Genomic DNA, 18,623 nt, shown 5'->3' on the forward strand with positions numbered 1-18,623 from the left:
TCCAAGGACACCACGGAAGTAGCTTAGCATCTCTATTACCTTTTGTCTGTGCTGAACTGAACTTTCAGTTTAGATCAGTTATTTACATGGTCTATAGGTCATTATTGCTACCTCTCACTGTATTTTTTTAAAAATTGCTGTACACTTTTTAAGTGAACAATATGAAAACACACTGACCATTTCCATCTTAAGCTACACACACACACACACACACACACACACACACACACACACACACACACACACACACACTACATTACTACATATTCAGCTATTCTTGTAGTTTTCAAGCAGTGTAATTTCAGTTGGTGTTTGAAGTTAACTTTAATCTCTATTAATCACTAGGTAGGTGGTATAAGATTTTTTTGTTTGTTTGGGTGTCTACTCCTTTCCAACACAATGAGACCGGGTACATTATCTTTTACTTATCCGGCCTTTACACCAAGTGCAAATGACATTTCAGTCACCCTGCAGTCCCTTCCTGTATTAATTGTACGGAATTAATGTATCAGATTCCAAAATTAAAAATCCCAGCTAGTCACATGAAAGGTGTGTCCCAAAAGTCATGAAATATATTTTAAAAAAGATTTATTAACACTGTCTGCAAAGTAATCTCCATGAGCATCTATATGTTTATTCCACTGATTCTCCCATGCCTGGCACCTACCACCCCCCCCCCCCCCACCCCCACCCAACTCAAAGTCACAGAAGGAAATACCCTTTCAAATTGTTGTCACAACCACTTGGATAGCCTCAGTGCTGTCAAAATAGCATCCTTTGAGTACGTTCTTGACACTGGGAAACAAAAAGAAGTCAGCTGGAGCAAGGTAAGGACTGCAAGGTGGCTGTAGTAGCACTGCAGTGTTATGTTTCACCAGGAAATTACGGACACAGAGATACGTGTGACTCTGTGTTCTGTCATTATGCGGCACCTAATGTGTTTTTGCATGTGGATGATCCTTTTCCACATTCATTCTGGAACACCCATGTAGTAGGCAGCATTAACGGTCTGCTCTTGAGGAACGAACTCTTTGTGAACCACACCCTTGGCATCAAAAAAGACTATTGACGTTGTCTTCAATTTGGATTTGCTCATCCTCATCTTCTCCTGTTTTGGTAACCCCAGATAGTACCATTTGGCACTCTAGTGCTTCATCTCTTGAGTCATATAAAAATGGCCACATTTCATCATCGGTAATAACATTGTTCAAATAATCCAGTTCAATTTCCACATGTTTCTTAGTTCACTCAAATCAACTCTCAATTGGCTTTTTGCTCATCCATCAACAGTTTGGGGACCAGCTTAGTGCACACCTTCTGCATGTTCAAATTCTTTGGTAACATTGAGATGCACAAAGGTTTATGGGGTGTTGAGAGTGATGGCTAACAACTGTACACTCATTTGCCAGTTGGAATACAACAACCCACGCACTCAAGTCACATTTTCTTCAGTTTGGCTTGTTGATGGTCAACCACACTGGGAATCATCATACACCCCCTCTTGGCCACCCTTAAACTTCATCACCCGCCTCGTAACTTGCACATAGAAAAATGCAGACTCCCTGGAGGCTTGTGCAAGCAGTTCATCAGTTTATCCAGCTTCTTTATTGAGTTTTGTGCAGAACCCAATTGCCCAACACAGTTCAAAAATATCTGGCATACATTGTTTCAATACAGGGCTGCATTAAATCAGTTATCCTCATGGCGCCATTGCTTGGAGGTAACTATAAAGATGACACCCCCCCCCCTTCGAAAAAAAAAAAAAAAAAATTGGCCTGAATGTGCTGTAACCTGTTGGAATGTAGCAAAATATATATCATGACTTTTGGGACACATCTTGTATTTGTGGAGTCACTTTCTGTGACCACCTTGAGGTTACCACTTGAGAATGTAGTACGGCGACAAATGTCTTTCAGAAAGCAAAGAAGATGGAATCTGTTCACCTGTACCTACTGTTTGCACCATATAATGTTTGATAACAGTGAAGTGTGTGTCACAAAAGTGATGAAATAATGATTCTCTGAGAAAAGTTTCTTATCTTCCAAGAATGTCATGCTGTCCAAGCTTCAGATTTCATATGGAAGCCATCAGATTTTGAACGATTTTCTCACTGAAAGTCTATGTCTCAATGACATGACTCAAATTTTTTAATACACATCAGACTCAGTAGTCTACTTTGGAAACCATATTTAGTTTTACACTGTATTTAGTTCTCCTGAAGAAGTCCAGGCCACTTTGAGACCAGGGTCATGTCTCATAATAAAAGTGACCTGATGTTTTCCAAGAATATTTCTTATTTGTATAATTTTCAGCTGTCATGCCAGATCAAGTTATAATTACTCAACACAAACTTGTTCATCTTCAGGTGGTCCATGATAACTGATACCCTGGTCTGGAAGAGGAAAAGAGTTCTTGCACAATAAGGCGATAGTGCAAACACTGGAGAACAGAGTTCGGAGCAAAGAGCAACTAATCCCACCATTGCCACCATCCACCGTGGCAGCCGCACAGTCAGCAATAAGAACAGAATGATAGTGGGGGTAACGACCAACATATAACAGATGCCGACAGGAGTGGAGATGCAGTTATCTGGGACCACCTGACGATGGCATTGACTCTGCTTGCCAAAATACCATGGAGTAATTATGACATGACCCAACCAAACACCTGAGAATTCTACAAATGATATTTAATGTTCAGCATACTTACAAATAAAATTCAGTATCAAAAGTTTGAAACTAAAAACGAAAATTCATTTTGTTAAATGATAAAATGATATAGAAATTCAATCTTCAGCATCAAACACGTGTAGTAGTGGGTATCCATTAAAGTAGAGTAAATATGCAGCAACACATGCATCACACATCCTCATGCTGTATTGGAAATATGATCCATTAAATAATCAACCAAATAAATAATAATTACTAATAAATAATAATTACTGAATAGCATAAAAACAATATAATGCACATTTCATTCTTTACCCTGAGTCATCAAATGGGTAACTTGCGACAACAGCGCCACCATGTAGGTTTCCAGACAGTACAAAAGGATTTGACACAATCCATGTCATTACAGCTAAAGTTTCATTTTGCCTGCCAGTTGTGATATAATCGTGATCATTCTGATTTTGATCAAACTGATCTGGAAAGTCACGATTCAGGTCCACTCCATTTGCATTCGTTCGACCACTGGAATCATTCTTCGTTTCACAACTTCCTTCCTGCAAAAACCGTAAAATTAGTAAGTGGAGGGAACTGAGCCATTATTCCACACAATATAATTCCTCTGTGCAACTGTCATGAAGATGTAAACCTGACAGCAGTGGTTCAAACTAAATGATATTATAGTTAATTAACATATCTGATTGTAACGTGAAACAATGAAACTAAAAAAAGAAATATCACAAATTCAAATAACTATATACAGTTAACTTATTTTCTGTTGAAAATACAAATTACAGCAATTAGAGACAGGTATTGTTCTTCACAATATGTTTTTCAGAGGAACACATCTCCATCGCCAGGTGGATTTATTTCAGGTAATAATACAAACAACTGAGTGTGTGCTATCTGTGGCACTGTCTGGTAACAAAAGAGAAAATGCTATTTTAGTCTCAAAGTTATTTGGTAGATTTTAGTAGATACGTGAACAGCAATACAAATGTAAATAACTTCCAGGGGTCAATAGCAATTCAACTTGTATTCACGTTACATGCACTTTCTATAAATTGAAGATGTGGTACTAGTCTCTATCAAATGCAATAAATAATAATACCACTAACAGCAATATATATTTTGTGCTAAGACATGGGTAGGATCGCATTGTAATATCTGTATAGTGGCGTAGTCGTGGTCCTTTGTTTGCTTAGTTCATAAGTAATTGTTCATATATCGCAGCTCAATCTGGCGCTGGTGATGCAACTGTGCAGTAGCATATTGGTGTTTTACTTGTCGCAACTCTATGCATCCAGATATTAGCAGTATGATGGATAGGGTGTGTACGTGCTGTGTGCGAGCGCAGAAGGAACTGGCCGCAGTTCCCAAGCAGCTGATCATGCTGTTGGCCACGGTCAGTCGCCTTCAGGCTGGTGCCCCGAGGTGCAGTGACAGCGGAGGGCATGTCACTTGAGACACCCCAGGTCGCTTGCTGCATCTGCTGACTCAGCTGCAAAGGCACCTTCTAGTGTACCCGACGCGTTGGGGCCGCCCTCACCTCAGGGTGAGTGGCAGACTGCAGCGTGTTCGCGTCGCTTGAGGCGCAGGGTCAATGTGGAGGCTGGCTGGCTGGCTGGCCTCGCCCGTTCATCCTGTCAGTGGGCAGGTGGCCACTCCTTCAGCAGGGCCCAAGCAAACACACGGGGGCAAAGAGTTGCAGGTTATTGGGAGCTCCAATGTTAGGCGGGTGATGGATCCCCTTAGGGAAATTGCGCACAGGGCTGGAAAGAATTTCAACGTGTGCTTGGTTTGTCTGCCGGGGCGTCTAATCCAAGATGTGGAGGCGGCCTTGCCTGCAGCTATCGAGCGTACGGGGTGCAGTCGTCTGCAAGTAGTTGCTCACGTCAGCATCAATGATACCTGTCGCTTGGGTTCTGACGCAATCCTCAGTTTGTACAGGCGGCTGGCAGATTTGGTGAAGACTGCTGCCCTCACACACGGGGTGCAAGCAGAGCTCTCTATTTACAGCATCGTTCCAGAGTGGATCGGGGTCCTTTGGTTTGGAGCCGAGTGGAGAGTCTCAACCAGAGGCTTCGTCGACTCTGTGACGGTCTTGGCTGCAGATTTCTAGACTTGCACTATTAGGTGAGGAATTGTAGGATGCCCCTAGATAGGTCAGGGGTGCACTACACAAAGGAAGCAGCTACTCGAGTGGCAAAGTTCTTGTGGCGTGCACATGGGGTTTTTTAGGCTAGGCAGTAGAGCGAGGTGTCATAATGAACACTCACCAGTCGACGTGCAGGCAGAGAAATCGGGACACGCTCTGTGTAAAGACACTTCAGCTATCAAGATATTAGCAGTAAATTTTCAGAGTGTTCAGAATAAAATTCCTGAATTTACTGCCCTCCAGGAGGTGTGTGGCACACAAATTATTCTTGGGACTGAGACCTGGCTCAACCCTGGGATAGAAAGTTCTGAAATATTTAGTGAGGGTCGAAACGTGTATCGGAAAGAAAGATCAGACACCGTAGGAGGTGGTGTCTTCATTGCTGTTGACAAAAATATTGTGCCTACTGTGGTCGAAGTAGAGTGTGATTGTGAAGTTATCTGGACACGTTTAACAGGGCTAGGAGAAATAAAGTTAATTGTTGGATGTTATTACCGGCCATCAGGTTCCACCGTGACTGTTCTAGAATCATTCAAAGGGAGTCTACACGTTGTACCGCAGAAGTACCCGGATCATGCCATATTAGTCGGAGGCGACTTCAACCTACCTAGTATACACTGGGATGCCTATGGATTCATTACAGGTGGTACAGACAAGCCATCGTGTATATTACTTTTGAACACATTATCCGAAAACTGTCTTGAGCAGCTAAATTGACAGCAAACGCATAATGGAAATATTTTAAATCTGGCAGCCACGAACAGACCAGACCTCATTGACGGTTTCAGTGTTGAGACAGGGATTAGTGATCATGATTTGTCATTACGATTATGGTTACAAAAGTTAAAAAGTTGGTCAAGAAGGTTAGGAGAGTATTTTTATTAGAAAGAGCAGATAAGCAGTTGTTAGCATCCCACTTAGTAAATGAATTGACTTCATTTACTTCCGGTACGATGGACGTGGAAGAATTATGGGCTAATTTTAAACACATTGTAAATTACGCATTGCACAAGTATGTACCGAAAAAGTGGGTTACAGACAGAAAAGACCCACAGTGGTTTAACAGTGCAATTCAGAGAATGCTCAGGAAGCAAAGACAGTTGCACTGGCGGTACAAAAAAGATCGGGAGAATGAGAAAAGGCAAAAGTTAGGAAAGATTCGTGCTGCTGTAAAAAGAGCAATGTGCGAAGCATAGAACCACTACCACGTCATACCTTAGCAAAAGATCTTGCTGAAAACCCAAGGAAATTCTGGTCTTACGTAAAATCGGTAAGCGAGTCGAAGGCTTCCATCCAGTCACTCACTGATCAGTCTGGCCTGACAATGGAAGACAGCAAAATGAAAGCTGAAATTTTAAATTTAGCATTTGAGAAATCTTTCACGCAGGAGGATCATACAAACGTACTGCCATTTGAGTCTCGTACAGATTCCCGTATGGAGGACATAGTGATAGACATCCCTGGGGTTGTGAAGCAGCTGAATGGGTTGAAAATAAATAAATCACCAGTTCCTGATGGGATTTCAATTCGGTTTTACAGAGAGTACTCTACTGCATTGGATCCTTACTTAGCTTGCACTTATCGCGAATCTCTTGCCCAACGTAAAGTTCCGAGCAACTGGAAAAAAGTGCAGGTGACACCTGTATATAAGAAGAGTAGAAGGACGGATATTCAAAATTACAGACCAATATCCTTAACATCGGTTTGTTGCAGGATTGTTGAACATATTTTCAGCTCGAATATAATGAATTTCCTTGAGACAGAGAAGTTGCTGTCCATCCATCAGCAAGGCTTTAGAAAGCATCGCTCCTGCGAAACGCAACTCACCCTTTTTCCACATGATATCTTGCGAACAATGGATGAAGGGTATCAGACGGATGCCATATTCCTTGACTTCCAGAAAGCTTTTGACTCAGTGCCCCACTGCAGACACCTAACTAAGGTACAAGCATATGGGATTGGTTCCCAAATACGTGAGTGGCTCGAAGACTTCTTAAGTAATAGAACCCAGTAGATTGCCCTCGATGGTAAGTGTTCATCGGAGGTGAGGGTATCATCTGGAGTGCCCCATGGAAGTGTGGTAGGTCCGCTGTTTGTTTTCTATCTGCACAAATGATGTTTTGGATGGGGTGGATAGCAATGTGCAGCTGTTTGCTGATGATGCTGTGGTGTACGGGAAGGTGTCATCGTTGAGTGACTGTAGGAGGATACAAGATGACTTGGACAGGATTTGTGATTGGTGTAAAGAATGGCAGCTAATTCTAAATATAGATAAATGTAAATTAATGCAGATGAATAGGAAAAAGGCAAAAAAGCCTTTAAATATGTCTGCTTGTGCCTGTATATGTGTGGATGGATATGTGTGTGTGTGCGCGAGTTTATACCTGTCCTTTTTTCCCCATAAGGTAAGTCTTTCCGCTCCCGGGATTGGAAAGACTCCTTACCCTCTCCCTTAAAACCCACATCCTTTCATCTTTCCCTCTCCATCCCTCTTTCCTGACGAAGCAACCATGGGTTGCGAAAGCTCGAAATTGTGTGTGTGTGTTTGTGTGTTTTTTTATTGTGCCTATTTACCAGCGCTTTCTCGCTTGGTAAGTCACGGAATCTTTGTTTTTAATACAATTAAATATTTGGGCGTAACATTGCAAAGTGATCTGAAGTGGGACACGCATATAACGGCAGTTGTGGGGAAGGCGGATAGCTGTCTTCGGTTCATTGGCAGAATTTTGGGAAGATGTGGTTCATATGTAAAGGAAACCGCTTATAAAACACTAATACGACCTATTCTTGAGTACTGCTCGAGAATTTGGGATCCCTATCCAGTTGAATTAAGGGAGGATGTAGAAGCAATTCAGAGGCGGGCTGCTAGATTTGTTACTGGTACGTTTGATCATCACGCGAGTGTTACGGAAATGCTTCAGGAACTCAGGTGGGAGTCTCTGGAGGAAAGGAGGCGTTCTTTTAGTGAATCGCTACTGAGGAAATTTAGAGAACCAGCATTTGAGGCTGATTGCAGTACAGTTTTACTGCCACCAACTTATATTTCACAGAAAGACTATAAAGATAAGATAAGAGAGATAAGGGCTCGTACAGAGGCATACAGGCACACATTTTCCCCCTCATCCTGTTTGAGAGTGGAACAGGGAGAGAAGATGCTAGTTGTGGTATGAGGTACCCTCTGCCACGCACCGTATGGTGGATTGCAGAGTATGTATGTAGATGTAGACGAAGAAATTGCAACAACACATTGCAGAAGTGAAAAGGTGTGTACAGGCTGAAGAAATAAGTTTAGTGCCTCACTGTGATTTTGCTGAGAACTGGTCTGTAATTCTCCCACAAGAGGTACAATGATATCATTGGAGTAATGACCAGGTTTCAATTTTTACAGGAGTGACATATTTTCAAAATTAAACCAAAAGTGTTGCAGTTATAAGTGATGACACAGGACATGAATCAGCACATGCTTTGCTAGCAATGCATACAAATCTTCAACTGCAAACAGGGGTTATTGAAATACAAATACTGAAACAAGTAGAGTTGGACTCTTTCTCCTGGACATGCTTCTCTTTTAATGGAAGACTTCACTGATTTTCACAGTCGCTTGATCTGCATGTGTCCACTGGGGCCATTAGAAGACACGAACTCTACAGTATCTTGTAGGACTGAAGGCCGTCTGTAATCACTTTGTTACTGGACAGTATAAAATGCTTTATCAAACTGACTAAAGTTACCTTGTCTCTGGAGAACACTCTTACCACAAAGCACTTTAGGGACTCTCGTTCTATACCACTGAATACCCAAATATGTTTGATTTCATTCTTTAAAGATCGTCCTCTCTGTTCTTTCCTTCTTGCTATACGTGATTCGGCCACTTCAACAATTTTATTTGGCCCACCGATCAGTACACTGTTGTTTGTCACTATTACATAACACACATCTCGGCAAAACCCAAAATACTCGCACATGGTATTGGTAGGTCAGTCAGTTTCTGATGCTCTTGCTTGCAGGGTGTAGTCCCTAAATCCAGCAAGATACAAGAATTATGCTGGTCTGGATTGATAATTTGGAATAGTCAAACCATATATTCTTCTTGGCAGTCGTTTGTTTACCACAGTTACCGGAATGAAATTGTAAAGGTATTTCACTACCAGAACTCTTCTTACAAACTTTTATAGACTTCGGCCCACCACAGTCTACACATTTCCTCCTTTCATCGTCTGCTACTAGTCCATATTTCCAACAAAAATTCCAACAATTTTCTACATTGTATAAGCATGGAATTAGATTCTTCCCACGTGATGCAATCAGCTGAATAAACGTCTACAATACCAGACATCCCACTCACTGCCGACATAAATCACTTGGGTTTCTCTAGCAACTCACAAATAATTTATCATAATGCCCACCAGCACAGTCGCGTGCTCGATTTAGAATCGCACGTTCAATATCTGTCGTTTGGAGGCCGCGACTTAGATAAGCAAACATTCTTGGAAATTACCGAAATTTTTTCGGAGAAAACAAAAAAATACTTGTTCCTTACTTACTCCTTCATTTTAATCCATGCTAAATTCAACAACATATGAGACTATGAAGTTTTTCCTAGCCTGCCTGAATTGATATGGACTATATATCAGTTTCATTTTTGCAGTCAGTTTCAAATATTAAAGCAAAGCATGTAAACCATTACACAAATTGTTTCTCACATTTATATTCTCTCTCTGATGAAAAAATTGCAACAATAAAAAGTAATTAATGTAGAGTAATGAAATTTTGGGAATACATTTGTGTATTTAAAATATTTGAGTGGTTAGCACTGCAATATCACAGGTTACTGTAAGTACAAGATAAGCCATTGAAAATGAGAAATTCTGGCACATTAATAACTGCTGTAAGCACCAGAATGATGAAGGCAAGCGTGAAAATGTGCATGCCGGATGTCAGTTTGTGGGATGGAGTTCCATTTCTGTTGCCCTTGTGCAGTCAATATGCGGACTGTTAAACTGTTTGTGGATGACATTGGGTTGTCGTTCAATGATTTTCCATATGTGCTTGATTAGAGACAGATCTGGTGATTGGACAGGCCAAGACAACATGTTGGCATTCTCTAGAACATGTTGGGTTACAACAGCAGTACACGGGTGAGCATTATCCAGTTGGTAAACACCTCTTGGAATGCTGTTCTTGAATGGCAGGACAATTGGTCAAATCGTTACACTGACATACAATTTTGCAGTTAAGGTGTGTAGATTAACCACAAGAGTGCTCCTGTTGTCATACAAAATCACACACCAGATCATAAATCCAGGTGTAGGTCCAGTGTGTCTAGCACACATGCAGGTTAACTGCAGGGCCTCAACTGGCCTCCTCCTAACCAACACACAGCCATCACTGGCACCAACACAGACCCAGCTTTCATCAGAAAACACTAGAGACCTACGCCCTCCCTCCCGCCAATCAAGTCACAAATGGTTCAGGGTCAGTGGAATGCACGTTACAGGGTGTCTGGCTCGGACCAGCCCTAGAAAAAAACTGATTTGTAGCAGTTTGTTGTGTCACACTTGTGCCAACTACTGATCAAGTGCGGTTGCAGTATGATGTGACAGAGCCACACACCGAACAAAATGTTTTTCCATCTCGGTAGCGTCACATGGCCGCCCAGAGTCCAGTCTTCTTGCGAACGTACATTCTTCTGACCACCACTGTCTGCAATCACATACAATTGCTACATTCCTGCCAAGTCTTTCTGCAACATCACAGTAGGAACATTGAGTTTCTCAGGCGTCATCTTTCAGACATAGAAACCCATCTACCAACTTTTGTTTATGTTGCAGAACTCCTCCTCGGGGTTGCAATTTTTGTCCATCAGTGTATATAATTTGAAACAAAAATTGTACACAAAAAGGTGCTGTTTTGCTTTCTTCCTCGCCATTGGTTTTACAGAAAACAGGAAATGTGTATTTATGGCTTATAGGTACATGATAAGAATACTATTATGTAAAATGAATCATTTAAAACTTTGCAATCATACCAAAATGCAGATTCGAAAGTAAAGTTCTATGTACTGACTTGGCAGAAAATCCTAAGAAATTTTGGTCTTATGTCAAAGCAGTAGGTGGATCAAAACAAAATGTCCAGACACGCTGTGTCTAAAATGGTACTGAAACAGAGGATGACAGACTAAAGGCCGAAATACTAAATTTCTCTTTCCAAAACTGTTTCACAGAAGAAGACGGCACTGTAGTTCCTTCTCTAGATTGTCGCACAGATGACAAAATGGTAGATATCAAAATAGATGACAGAGGGATAGAGAAACAATTAAAATCGCTCACAAGAGGAAAGGCCACTGGACCTGATGGGATAACAGTTCGATTTTACACAGAGTACGCAAAGGAACTTGCCCCCCTTCTTGCAGCGGTGTACCGTAGGTCTCTAGAAGAGCGAAGCGTTCCAAAGGATTGGAAAAGGGCACAGGTCATCCCCGCTTTCAAGAAGGGACATCGAACAGATGTGCAGAACTATAGACCTATATCTCTAACGTCGATCAGTTGTAGAATTTTGGAACACGTATTATGTTCCAGTATAATGACTTTTCTGGAGACTAGAAATCTACTCTGTAGGAATCAGCATGGGGCTCGAAAAAGATGATCGTGTGAAACCCAGCTTCGGCTATTCGTCCACAAGACTCAGAGGGCCATAGACACGGGTTCACAGGTAGATTCCGTGTTTCTTGACTTCCGCAAGGCGTTCGATACAGTTCCCCAGAGTCGTTTAATGAACAAAGTAAGAGCATATGGACTATCAGACCAATTGTGTGATTGGATTGAGGAGTTCCTAGATAACAGAACGCAGCATGTCATTCTCAATGGAGAGAAGTCTTCCGAAGTAAGAGTGATTTCAGGTGTGCCGCAGGGGAGTGTCATAGGACCGTTGCTATTCACAATATACTGGAAGCAGTTAATTCCATAAATTATCTGGGAGTACTCATTAGGAATGATTTAAAATGGAATGATCATAGAAAGTTGATCATCGGTAAAGCAGACTAAGATTCATTGGAGAATCCTAAGGAAATGCAATCCGAAAACAAAGAAAGTAGGTTATAGTATGCTTGTTCGCCCACTGCTTGAATACTGCTCAGCAGTGTGGGATCCGTACCAGATAGAGTTGATAGAAGAGATAGAGAAGATCCAACAGAGAGCAGCGCGCTTCGTTACAGGATCACTTAGTAATCATGAAAGTGTTACGGAGATGATAGATAAACTCCAGTGGAAGACTCTACAGGAGAGACGCTCAGTGGCTCAGCACGGGCTTTTGTTGAAGTTTCGAGAACATACCTTCACCGAAGAGTCAAGCAGTATATTGCTCCCTCCTACGTATATCTCGCGAAGAGACCACGAGGATAAAATCAGAGAGATTAGAACCCACACAGAAGCATACCAACAATCGTTCTTTCCACGAACAATACTAGACTGGAATAGAAGGGAGAACCGATAGAGGTACTCAGGATACCTTCCGCCGCACACCGTCAGGTGGCTTGCGGAGTATGGATGTAGATTAAACAAGTTTTAAACATGCTATACCCAGATAGCCAATTTATATTATGTTTATCGGAAGTGTTTTCACCAGGATCATATAGCTTATATTTCCAGAGAAAGATAGTCTCACCCCATCTTATGCTCTCAAGAATGGTCCATGGTATTGACCTTTTATTCCTTTTTGATTTAGCGGCCTCAATCTCGATTATTAATCAGCCTATATATCTAAGACTGGGATCTCATTAAAATTGATAGCAACTGAGCTGTGGACTTAACCTTGTTATGAAAATCTTATACCCAGCCAAGTAGTTCTGGAATTAGTGTACAAGCAAGTAACCAGAACCCTTCCTTTCTTCGTAATAGCAGAACCTAAGTGGAAATAGGTTCTAATTTTTTTCACCCATATTATGTTAAAACATTAGTCAGTACTATATTTTACAGCATACCAGATATTTATTGCCTTGTGGGATGATTATAATGAACTGGATCTCTTATAGGAGTTACAGGTGCTGAGCCGATTTCTTACAGCAGACGGGCATCATGTTTAGTCATCTTTGAGAAACCAGGTGGTGCTTTACACCTTTGTGGGGACTTGAGGATTACGATAATTGCTTTGTCAATTGTGGACTCATAATCCATTCTGGATCTTAATTACCTGTTTTCAAAATTGGCAGGGGTAAATATTTCTCTAAGACAAATTTTTCAGAAGCTTTTTTTCAAATTCCTTTTGACAAGATGTCCAAAGCTATTCTGGTATTAAATACTCTTCATGGTCTCTATCAATATAGCAAGTTATCTTTCAATATTCCTAATACACCATAAATCTTTCAGAAATTTTTAGAACAAACTTTTGTCAATATTCCACAATGCACTATTTATCTGGACGACAGAGTGGTGACAGGATGGATGATCACATGTTGATCTCCAGCGAGTGTTTCTCATACATTTGTAATACAGGTTAAGGTGTAGCTTGCCAAATGCTCTTTCTTCCAGCCTTCCAATAGGTATACTGGATATATCCTTAGCCGAGAAGGCCTTACACCATGTCAGCCATTTGCAACATTCCTACAGCACAAAATCTGCACATTATTATGGGCAATGTTACATATGATGCCTGATTTATCCTCCAATTTGTATTGACAGCCCATCTGTTGAATCAGTTGTGGAGAGATGATGTCCATTTCCAATGGTCCACAGACGGTCACCAATCATTTCTTAAGCTGAAGCAACATCTTCAAATTGCTCCTTCCATTACCTTGTACAGCCTCAATTACTACCCTTGTTGACTATGGACATGACACCATATCGTATTAGGGTTGTTCTAATGCGTAAGTAAGCAAAATGGGTTGGAATGAAAAATGGCTCTGAGCACTATGGAACTTAACTTCTAAGATCATTAGTCCCCTAGAACTTAGAACTACTTAAACCTAACTAACCTAAGGACATCACACACATCCATGCCCGAGGCAGGATTTGAACTTGCAACCGTAGCTGTCGCGCGGTTCCAGACTGTAGCATCTAGAACCGCTCGGCCACTCCGGCCGTCTGATTGGAATGACATCTTGTGACATCTTGCACCGACTTCTACCACATTCACTATGGTTCAAGAAAATTATTCCCATGCAGAAAAAGAGAGACTAACAATTAACTCTGTGATCCAGAAGTGCCGTATTTTCATATATGTCAACCAATTTTATTTTATCAAAGATAAAAAGCCACTGCCGTCTACATTTGGCCCTAAGTCAAAGGTTGCTTGAACAGATACCTCAGAAGTTACAATGCTGGGCTACTTTCTCATCAAAATATCACTAATCCATTCATTATCATGCATCGGCTTAGCAAGCAAATTTGATATACAAGAAACTGCTTTTCCTTTGATTCACTTTTGCCATCACTTACAGGGATGTCACAGCATCCACACTTAGGTACCTACACTCAAGTCATGTTTTCCGGTTCATACAAAGCGATGGCTGCAGGCCCTGCTTTTGGCAGCCTCTGCAGAACTTTGTTATTCTTTTTCATGGCACCATGACCTTTTTATTTTCAAAGACCCCATATTATTGAGTAAAGATAACTCAGTGTTGAGTGGTGACTCCAGAGTTCCTGTGCTCTTATGTATAGTGACCCTTGCACCAGTCCCAGTGGGGCATTTCCAGCAAGAAGAATCTGAGCCAGCAACACACACTTTGGTCACAGGTCAATGAGGTTATTGTGTATGTGGCGAACCTAATCATGCATATGGATTTCATGGAAGCACTACTGGGGGGCCATGTGGTCGATTTTGAACAAATACATATTCTATTTTCCCATACAGCATCAAAATGCAACAGACCATAATTGTGAACATCACTAAGGCACTGGCAACTATTTTCTTCTATTGAAGGAGCTCCACAAGATCTTGTCACAAATACAGGACTGCAGTTTTCATACATTGGCTTTCTTGAAAAATGGACAGAAAAGCTACTGACATCCATGGCTATCGATTCTACAACGCCTTCCTATTCATTCTCTTACCAGGCAACATCAAACTACGATCAAAGCCCAGCAAACTTCTTGCACAGAAGCCGTCGTCATTCTTTGTTTGATCTGTTACAGTCTCCATCAGTAGAAGAGGAGTAAGAGCCAAACCTATTAATGGGGATGTGCCTGGCTCAACGCGCACCTCTGGACATAAGCCAGGCTGGATCAGAGACTTCTTCACTGGCCAACAAGGTCCTGGTAGCCAGACCTTGAGGCATCCTTTGCTGACACTGGAACCGGCTTCATTTGTACCAACCAGGGCAAACACACCTCCAGATCTCCCAAATCAGAGGCAGCAGCATGCCTCTCCCACCACGAAGGACCAACAACAGCAGACTAGAAGTCTGTTTCCAGGACAACATCCTAGATGGTGGGCATCTGGAATTTCCAGTTCTCCAGCTGCTGTCCATCACCTCTATGGATCTGGACCTGGATAATATGCACAATGCCTCCTGCCCGATCTGGATCTGACATTACCCTTCTCCAGAATCACCACCTAGCATCAAGTATGAACCACGATCACCTGTCCGGTGCTAACCACCAGCAGCATCCAAAGATGTGCTCCAGCCTCCACAACAGTCTGCATGCAACCTCATCCTTCCCTGCATAGGCCAGAACAGTTATGACCCTATGGGCTAACTCCCCCATCCCTATGTGCCAAGTGGAGTGATCCACTGATACATCAGTCAATATAATTAAGCATAAGTCAAGCAAGGTTGCTAGGTATGGCACAGGAAGATACATCCGCCAGCATCAGGTCGTATGAGAAAACACCCATGGCAGGTTTAATGGCAGCTGTAGACCACCATGGCCTCATTTGTCACAACCAGCCACCACGTGCAGCAAGCTTTGTGTTGTACCTGTTGACGAAGACCCTGGACTGTCATTTGTGCTCAGTAGTTAACCATCATTGACATCTGGCTAGCAAACAGACTTGCTTGTCTGCCTAAAGGGGTATTGTCTTCACTCAACATTCACCTGAGAGCTGTGTTTACAGTGAATGAAGTGAGGGCATATGGGTACTCCCCAGTCAAACTTACAAACTGTGTTCTCCTGCACTAAAATGTGAGTTACTCAACAAACTTCCAAAGTACTGCATTGGCTGTGATGTATCCAAAATCATCCTTGCTCAAAACCCATTCACTCCCATTAGTAGATTAGGTTCTATTTTCTAATGTTTTTGTGTTCTTTATGTAATCAGCTGATAAGTAGTTGGGGGCTGCATCTCTGTCTTGTCAATGATGTCACTGTCTATAGGCACAGTAGGCCAATTGTGTTGCTAACTTGAAACTAGGCACAATATTGTGTTGCTAACTTGCAACCTAGAAACTCTGTCACCTTATTATCATGTATACATAAAACATGTCCGATAAAGTCAGCACATTTAATCCTACAATGGTCGGGGTGGGTATTTGAGTTCTGCTAGTCATTGATTCATTGAATTTTATATTCTTACAGTTGCTGATATGACTTGAGTGCTTCCTGAAACAGCAGAGAGAAAGCGTCGGCATCGTGGATGAGGTTTTGTTTTGTTTAGTCTTTATTTAACAGTCTTCCACGCGCACGGATCTGTCAGACCCAACACGATCATTTATGCTACTATTTCTGCCATTGTGAGCCCATTTCATTTTGGTGTAATATTGAGTTACTAGTTACTCCGCAAAAATATTTAATTGGATAGATAATGTATTCACCAAGCGGCGCCACAACACACACATAATAGACGGTTGGGATAGGCAAGATTACCGAGCCAGTGGCTCTCTTCTTCAGGCAGAGAGGCTGAAGAGGAAGGAGGAGGGGTGAAGAAAAAGGACTGGAGAGGTCTAGCAAAAGGGGTGGATTTCGGGAGTCATCCAGAACCGCAAGTCAGGGAAGACTTACCGTAGAGGATGAGGAAAGTCTGACAACATCAAATAGTGTAATGTGCTTACCACAGAATTCTCGAAACCATCTGGATTCATGGACGGCATTATATGTATATCAGTGGTGTCCAACAGTCTTGTCACTCGTTCATCTCGTCCGTAATTTTTTAAAAGATATTCAACTAAAAAAATCATTAGCTGTCTGCCAACAGTCTCATCACCATGCATATTTGCAACATACTTAAACATCGGTTTCAACAACGTCCTACTTTTGACATCTGAACTCAACTGAACGACCCAAAGTTCTCGTCCCTGTAAACTTTTCCCTATGCTGTAAAACTTACTGAGTTCAGGGTACTGTAAAACAGTTTCATTTAATTTTTTGGTTACGTCCAAATAATTATCATACTTTGGATAAGGACGGAAATCATTATCCTGTACAACGTTCGCAGCTGAAGACCCATACCCACGCTGGTAACAAACAAATATCACAAAATACACAACACACAATTTCGATGAAGCCATCACCACAGCCAAAACAAATCACCCTTCCAATGACATTCACACTGCCATGTCACACAGTAGTCACATACGCATCACTGACGCAAACAAAGATATCATACAGAAACTCTTCCAAGGGGGTTACTCCACTGCTGCCTCTCTAATACAGGCGGCCGTGGTTACTCTAAACCCTTGCTGGTGTAAAGCTTTCAACGTAAGGTGATGTTGACTGGTGCAGTTAGTAGCGGAGGAAGCAACGCCAGAAAAAATTGTCTTGACTCCGGATGCTCCCAATCTTACTCAGGAAACTGTTTCACACAATGGCAGTGCTCATGTTAGATGATCAACCAAAATGAACAAAGAACAACTGGCGTTCGGCTGATATCGACCGATTAAATACAGCGCGAAGATAAATATTTCGCTACTCTACAGGCAATCTGCTGCCATAATCTCTATTCAGCCAACGTAGTCAATTCACAACCAAACGATCACCTTTCAATCTAACACAGACTTCGTGTTACGTTACAGAGCAGTCTGCAACCACAACCAAATCGAGCCTTTTCGCCGAACGCCAGCCGCACTGTACTCATTTCAGCGACTCATCATTGTTATAATAGTGTGGACTGTCACTAGAATGAAATTTTCATTCTGCAGCGGAGTGTGCACTCATATGAAACTTAATTGAAAATTAAAACTGTGTGTCGGATTGAGACTCGAACTTGGGACCTTTGTCTTTCACGGGAAAGTTCTCTACTGATAGAGCAATCGCTTGTGAAAGGCAAAGGTTCCGAGTTCGAGTCTCGGTCTGGCACATAGTTTTAATCTGCCTGGAAGTTCTATGGGCTGTCAAGGTTTGTAGGAGGCCATGGTACTGTGTTATGTCGTTGCGTGTTTTGTTGACATCTATCAATTCAGCATGCGACACACAAAATCATTCAGGAAGTTAGCGACCATTATGTGAATACTGAGCGCACTTTCGCTGCTAATAATATCAATACACTTTTCGTGCGTTTCGGGCATAGCCCAGCGTTAGAAATTCAAATAAACAAACTTTAATAGATTATCGTTATCATGGAGTATCTATCGTAGCAATGGTAAACAGTCTAATCGCTGTAAGTAATAGAAGAATTCATGAAGGAAACAGATATACAGTTGCAGAAAAATTTGGTCACACCTTCATGTAAGAGCAATCACATTTATTTGTGCATATAAATATCATGTAAGTAACAGAAGAATTCATGAAGGAAGTTCACAAACAGATACAGTTGCAGAACAATTTAGTCCCACCATCATGTATCAGAAAATCACTTTTATTTGTGCATATAAATATCATCATTTAACAAATAAAGCTGATGATTTCAATACTCTTTTAGAAAAGAACAAA

At 41.6% G+C, this 18,623-nt stretch overlaps 1 protein-coding gene across 1 annotated transcript in view; it reads right to left on the minus strand.

Annotated features, from left to right (window-relative positions):
• The window catches only part of LOC126285149 (carboxypeptidase D-like), a 225,740-nt gene extending 208,398 nt beyond the window's left edge, over positions 1–17,342 (minus strand). Inside the window, exons 1-2 of the mRNA XM_049984464.1 lie at positions 16,808–17,342; positions 2,985–3,223 (exon numbers count right to left, since the gene is read on the minus strand). Of these exons, the coding sequence (XP_049840421.1) occupies positions 2,985–3,223; positions 16,808–17,263 (695 nt within the window). The 5' untranslated portion in view covers positions 17,264–17,342. The remainder of the gene's footprint in view (positions 1–2,984; positions 3,224–16,807) is intronic.
• Between the last annotated feature and the right edge of the window lie 1,281 nt (positions 17,343–18,623).

The sequence above is a fragment of the Schistocerca gregaria genome, chromosome 8 (genome assembly GCF_023897955.1).
Source record: "Schistocerca gregaria isolate iqSchGreg1 chromosome 8, iqSchGreg1.2, whole genome shotgun sequence".
In the NCBI taxonomy this organism is placed as follows: Eukaryota; Metazoa; Arthropoda; class Insecta; order Orthoptera; family Acrididae; genus Schistocerca; species Schistocerca gregaria.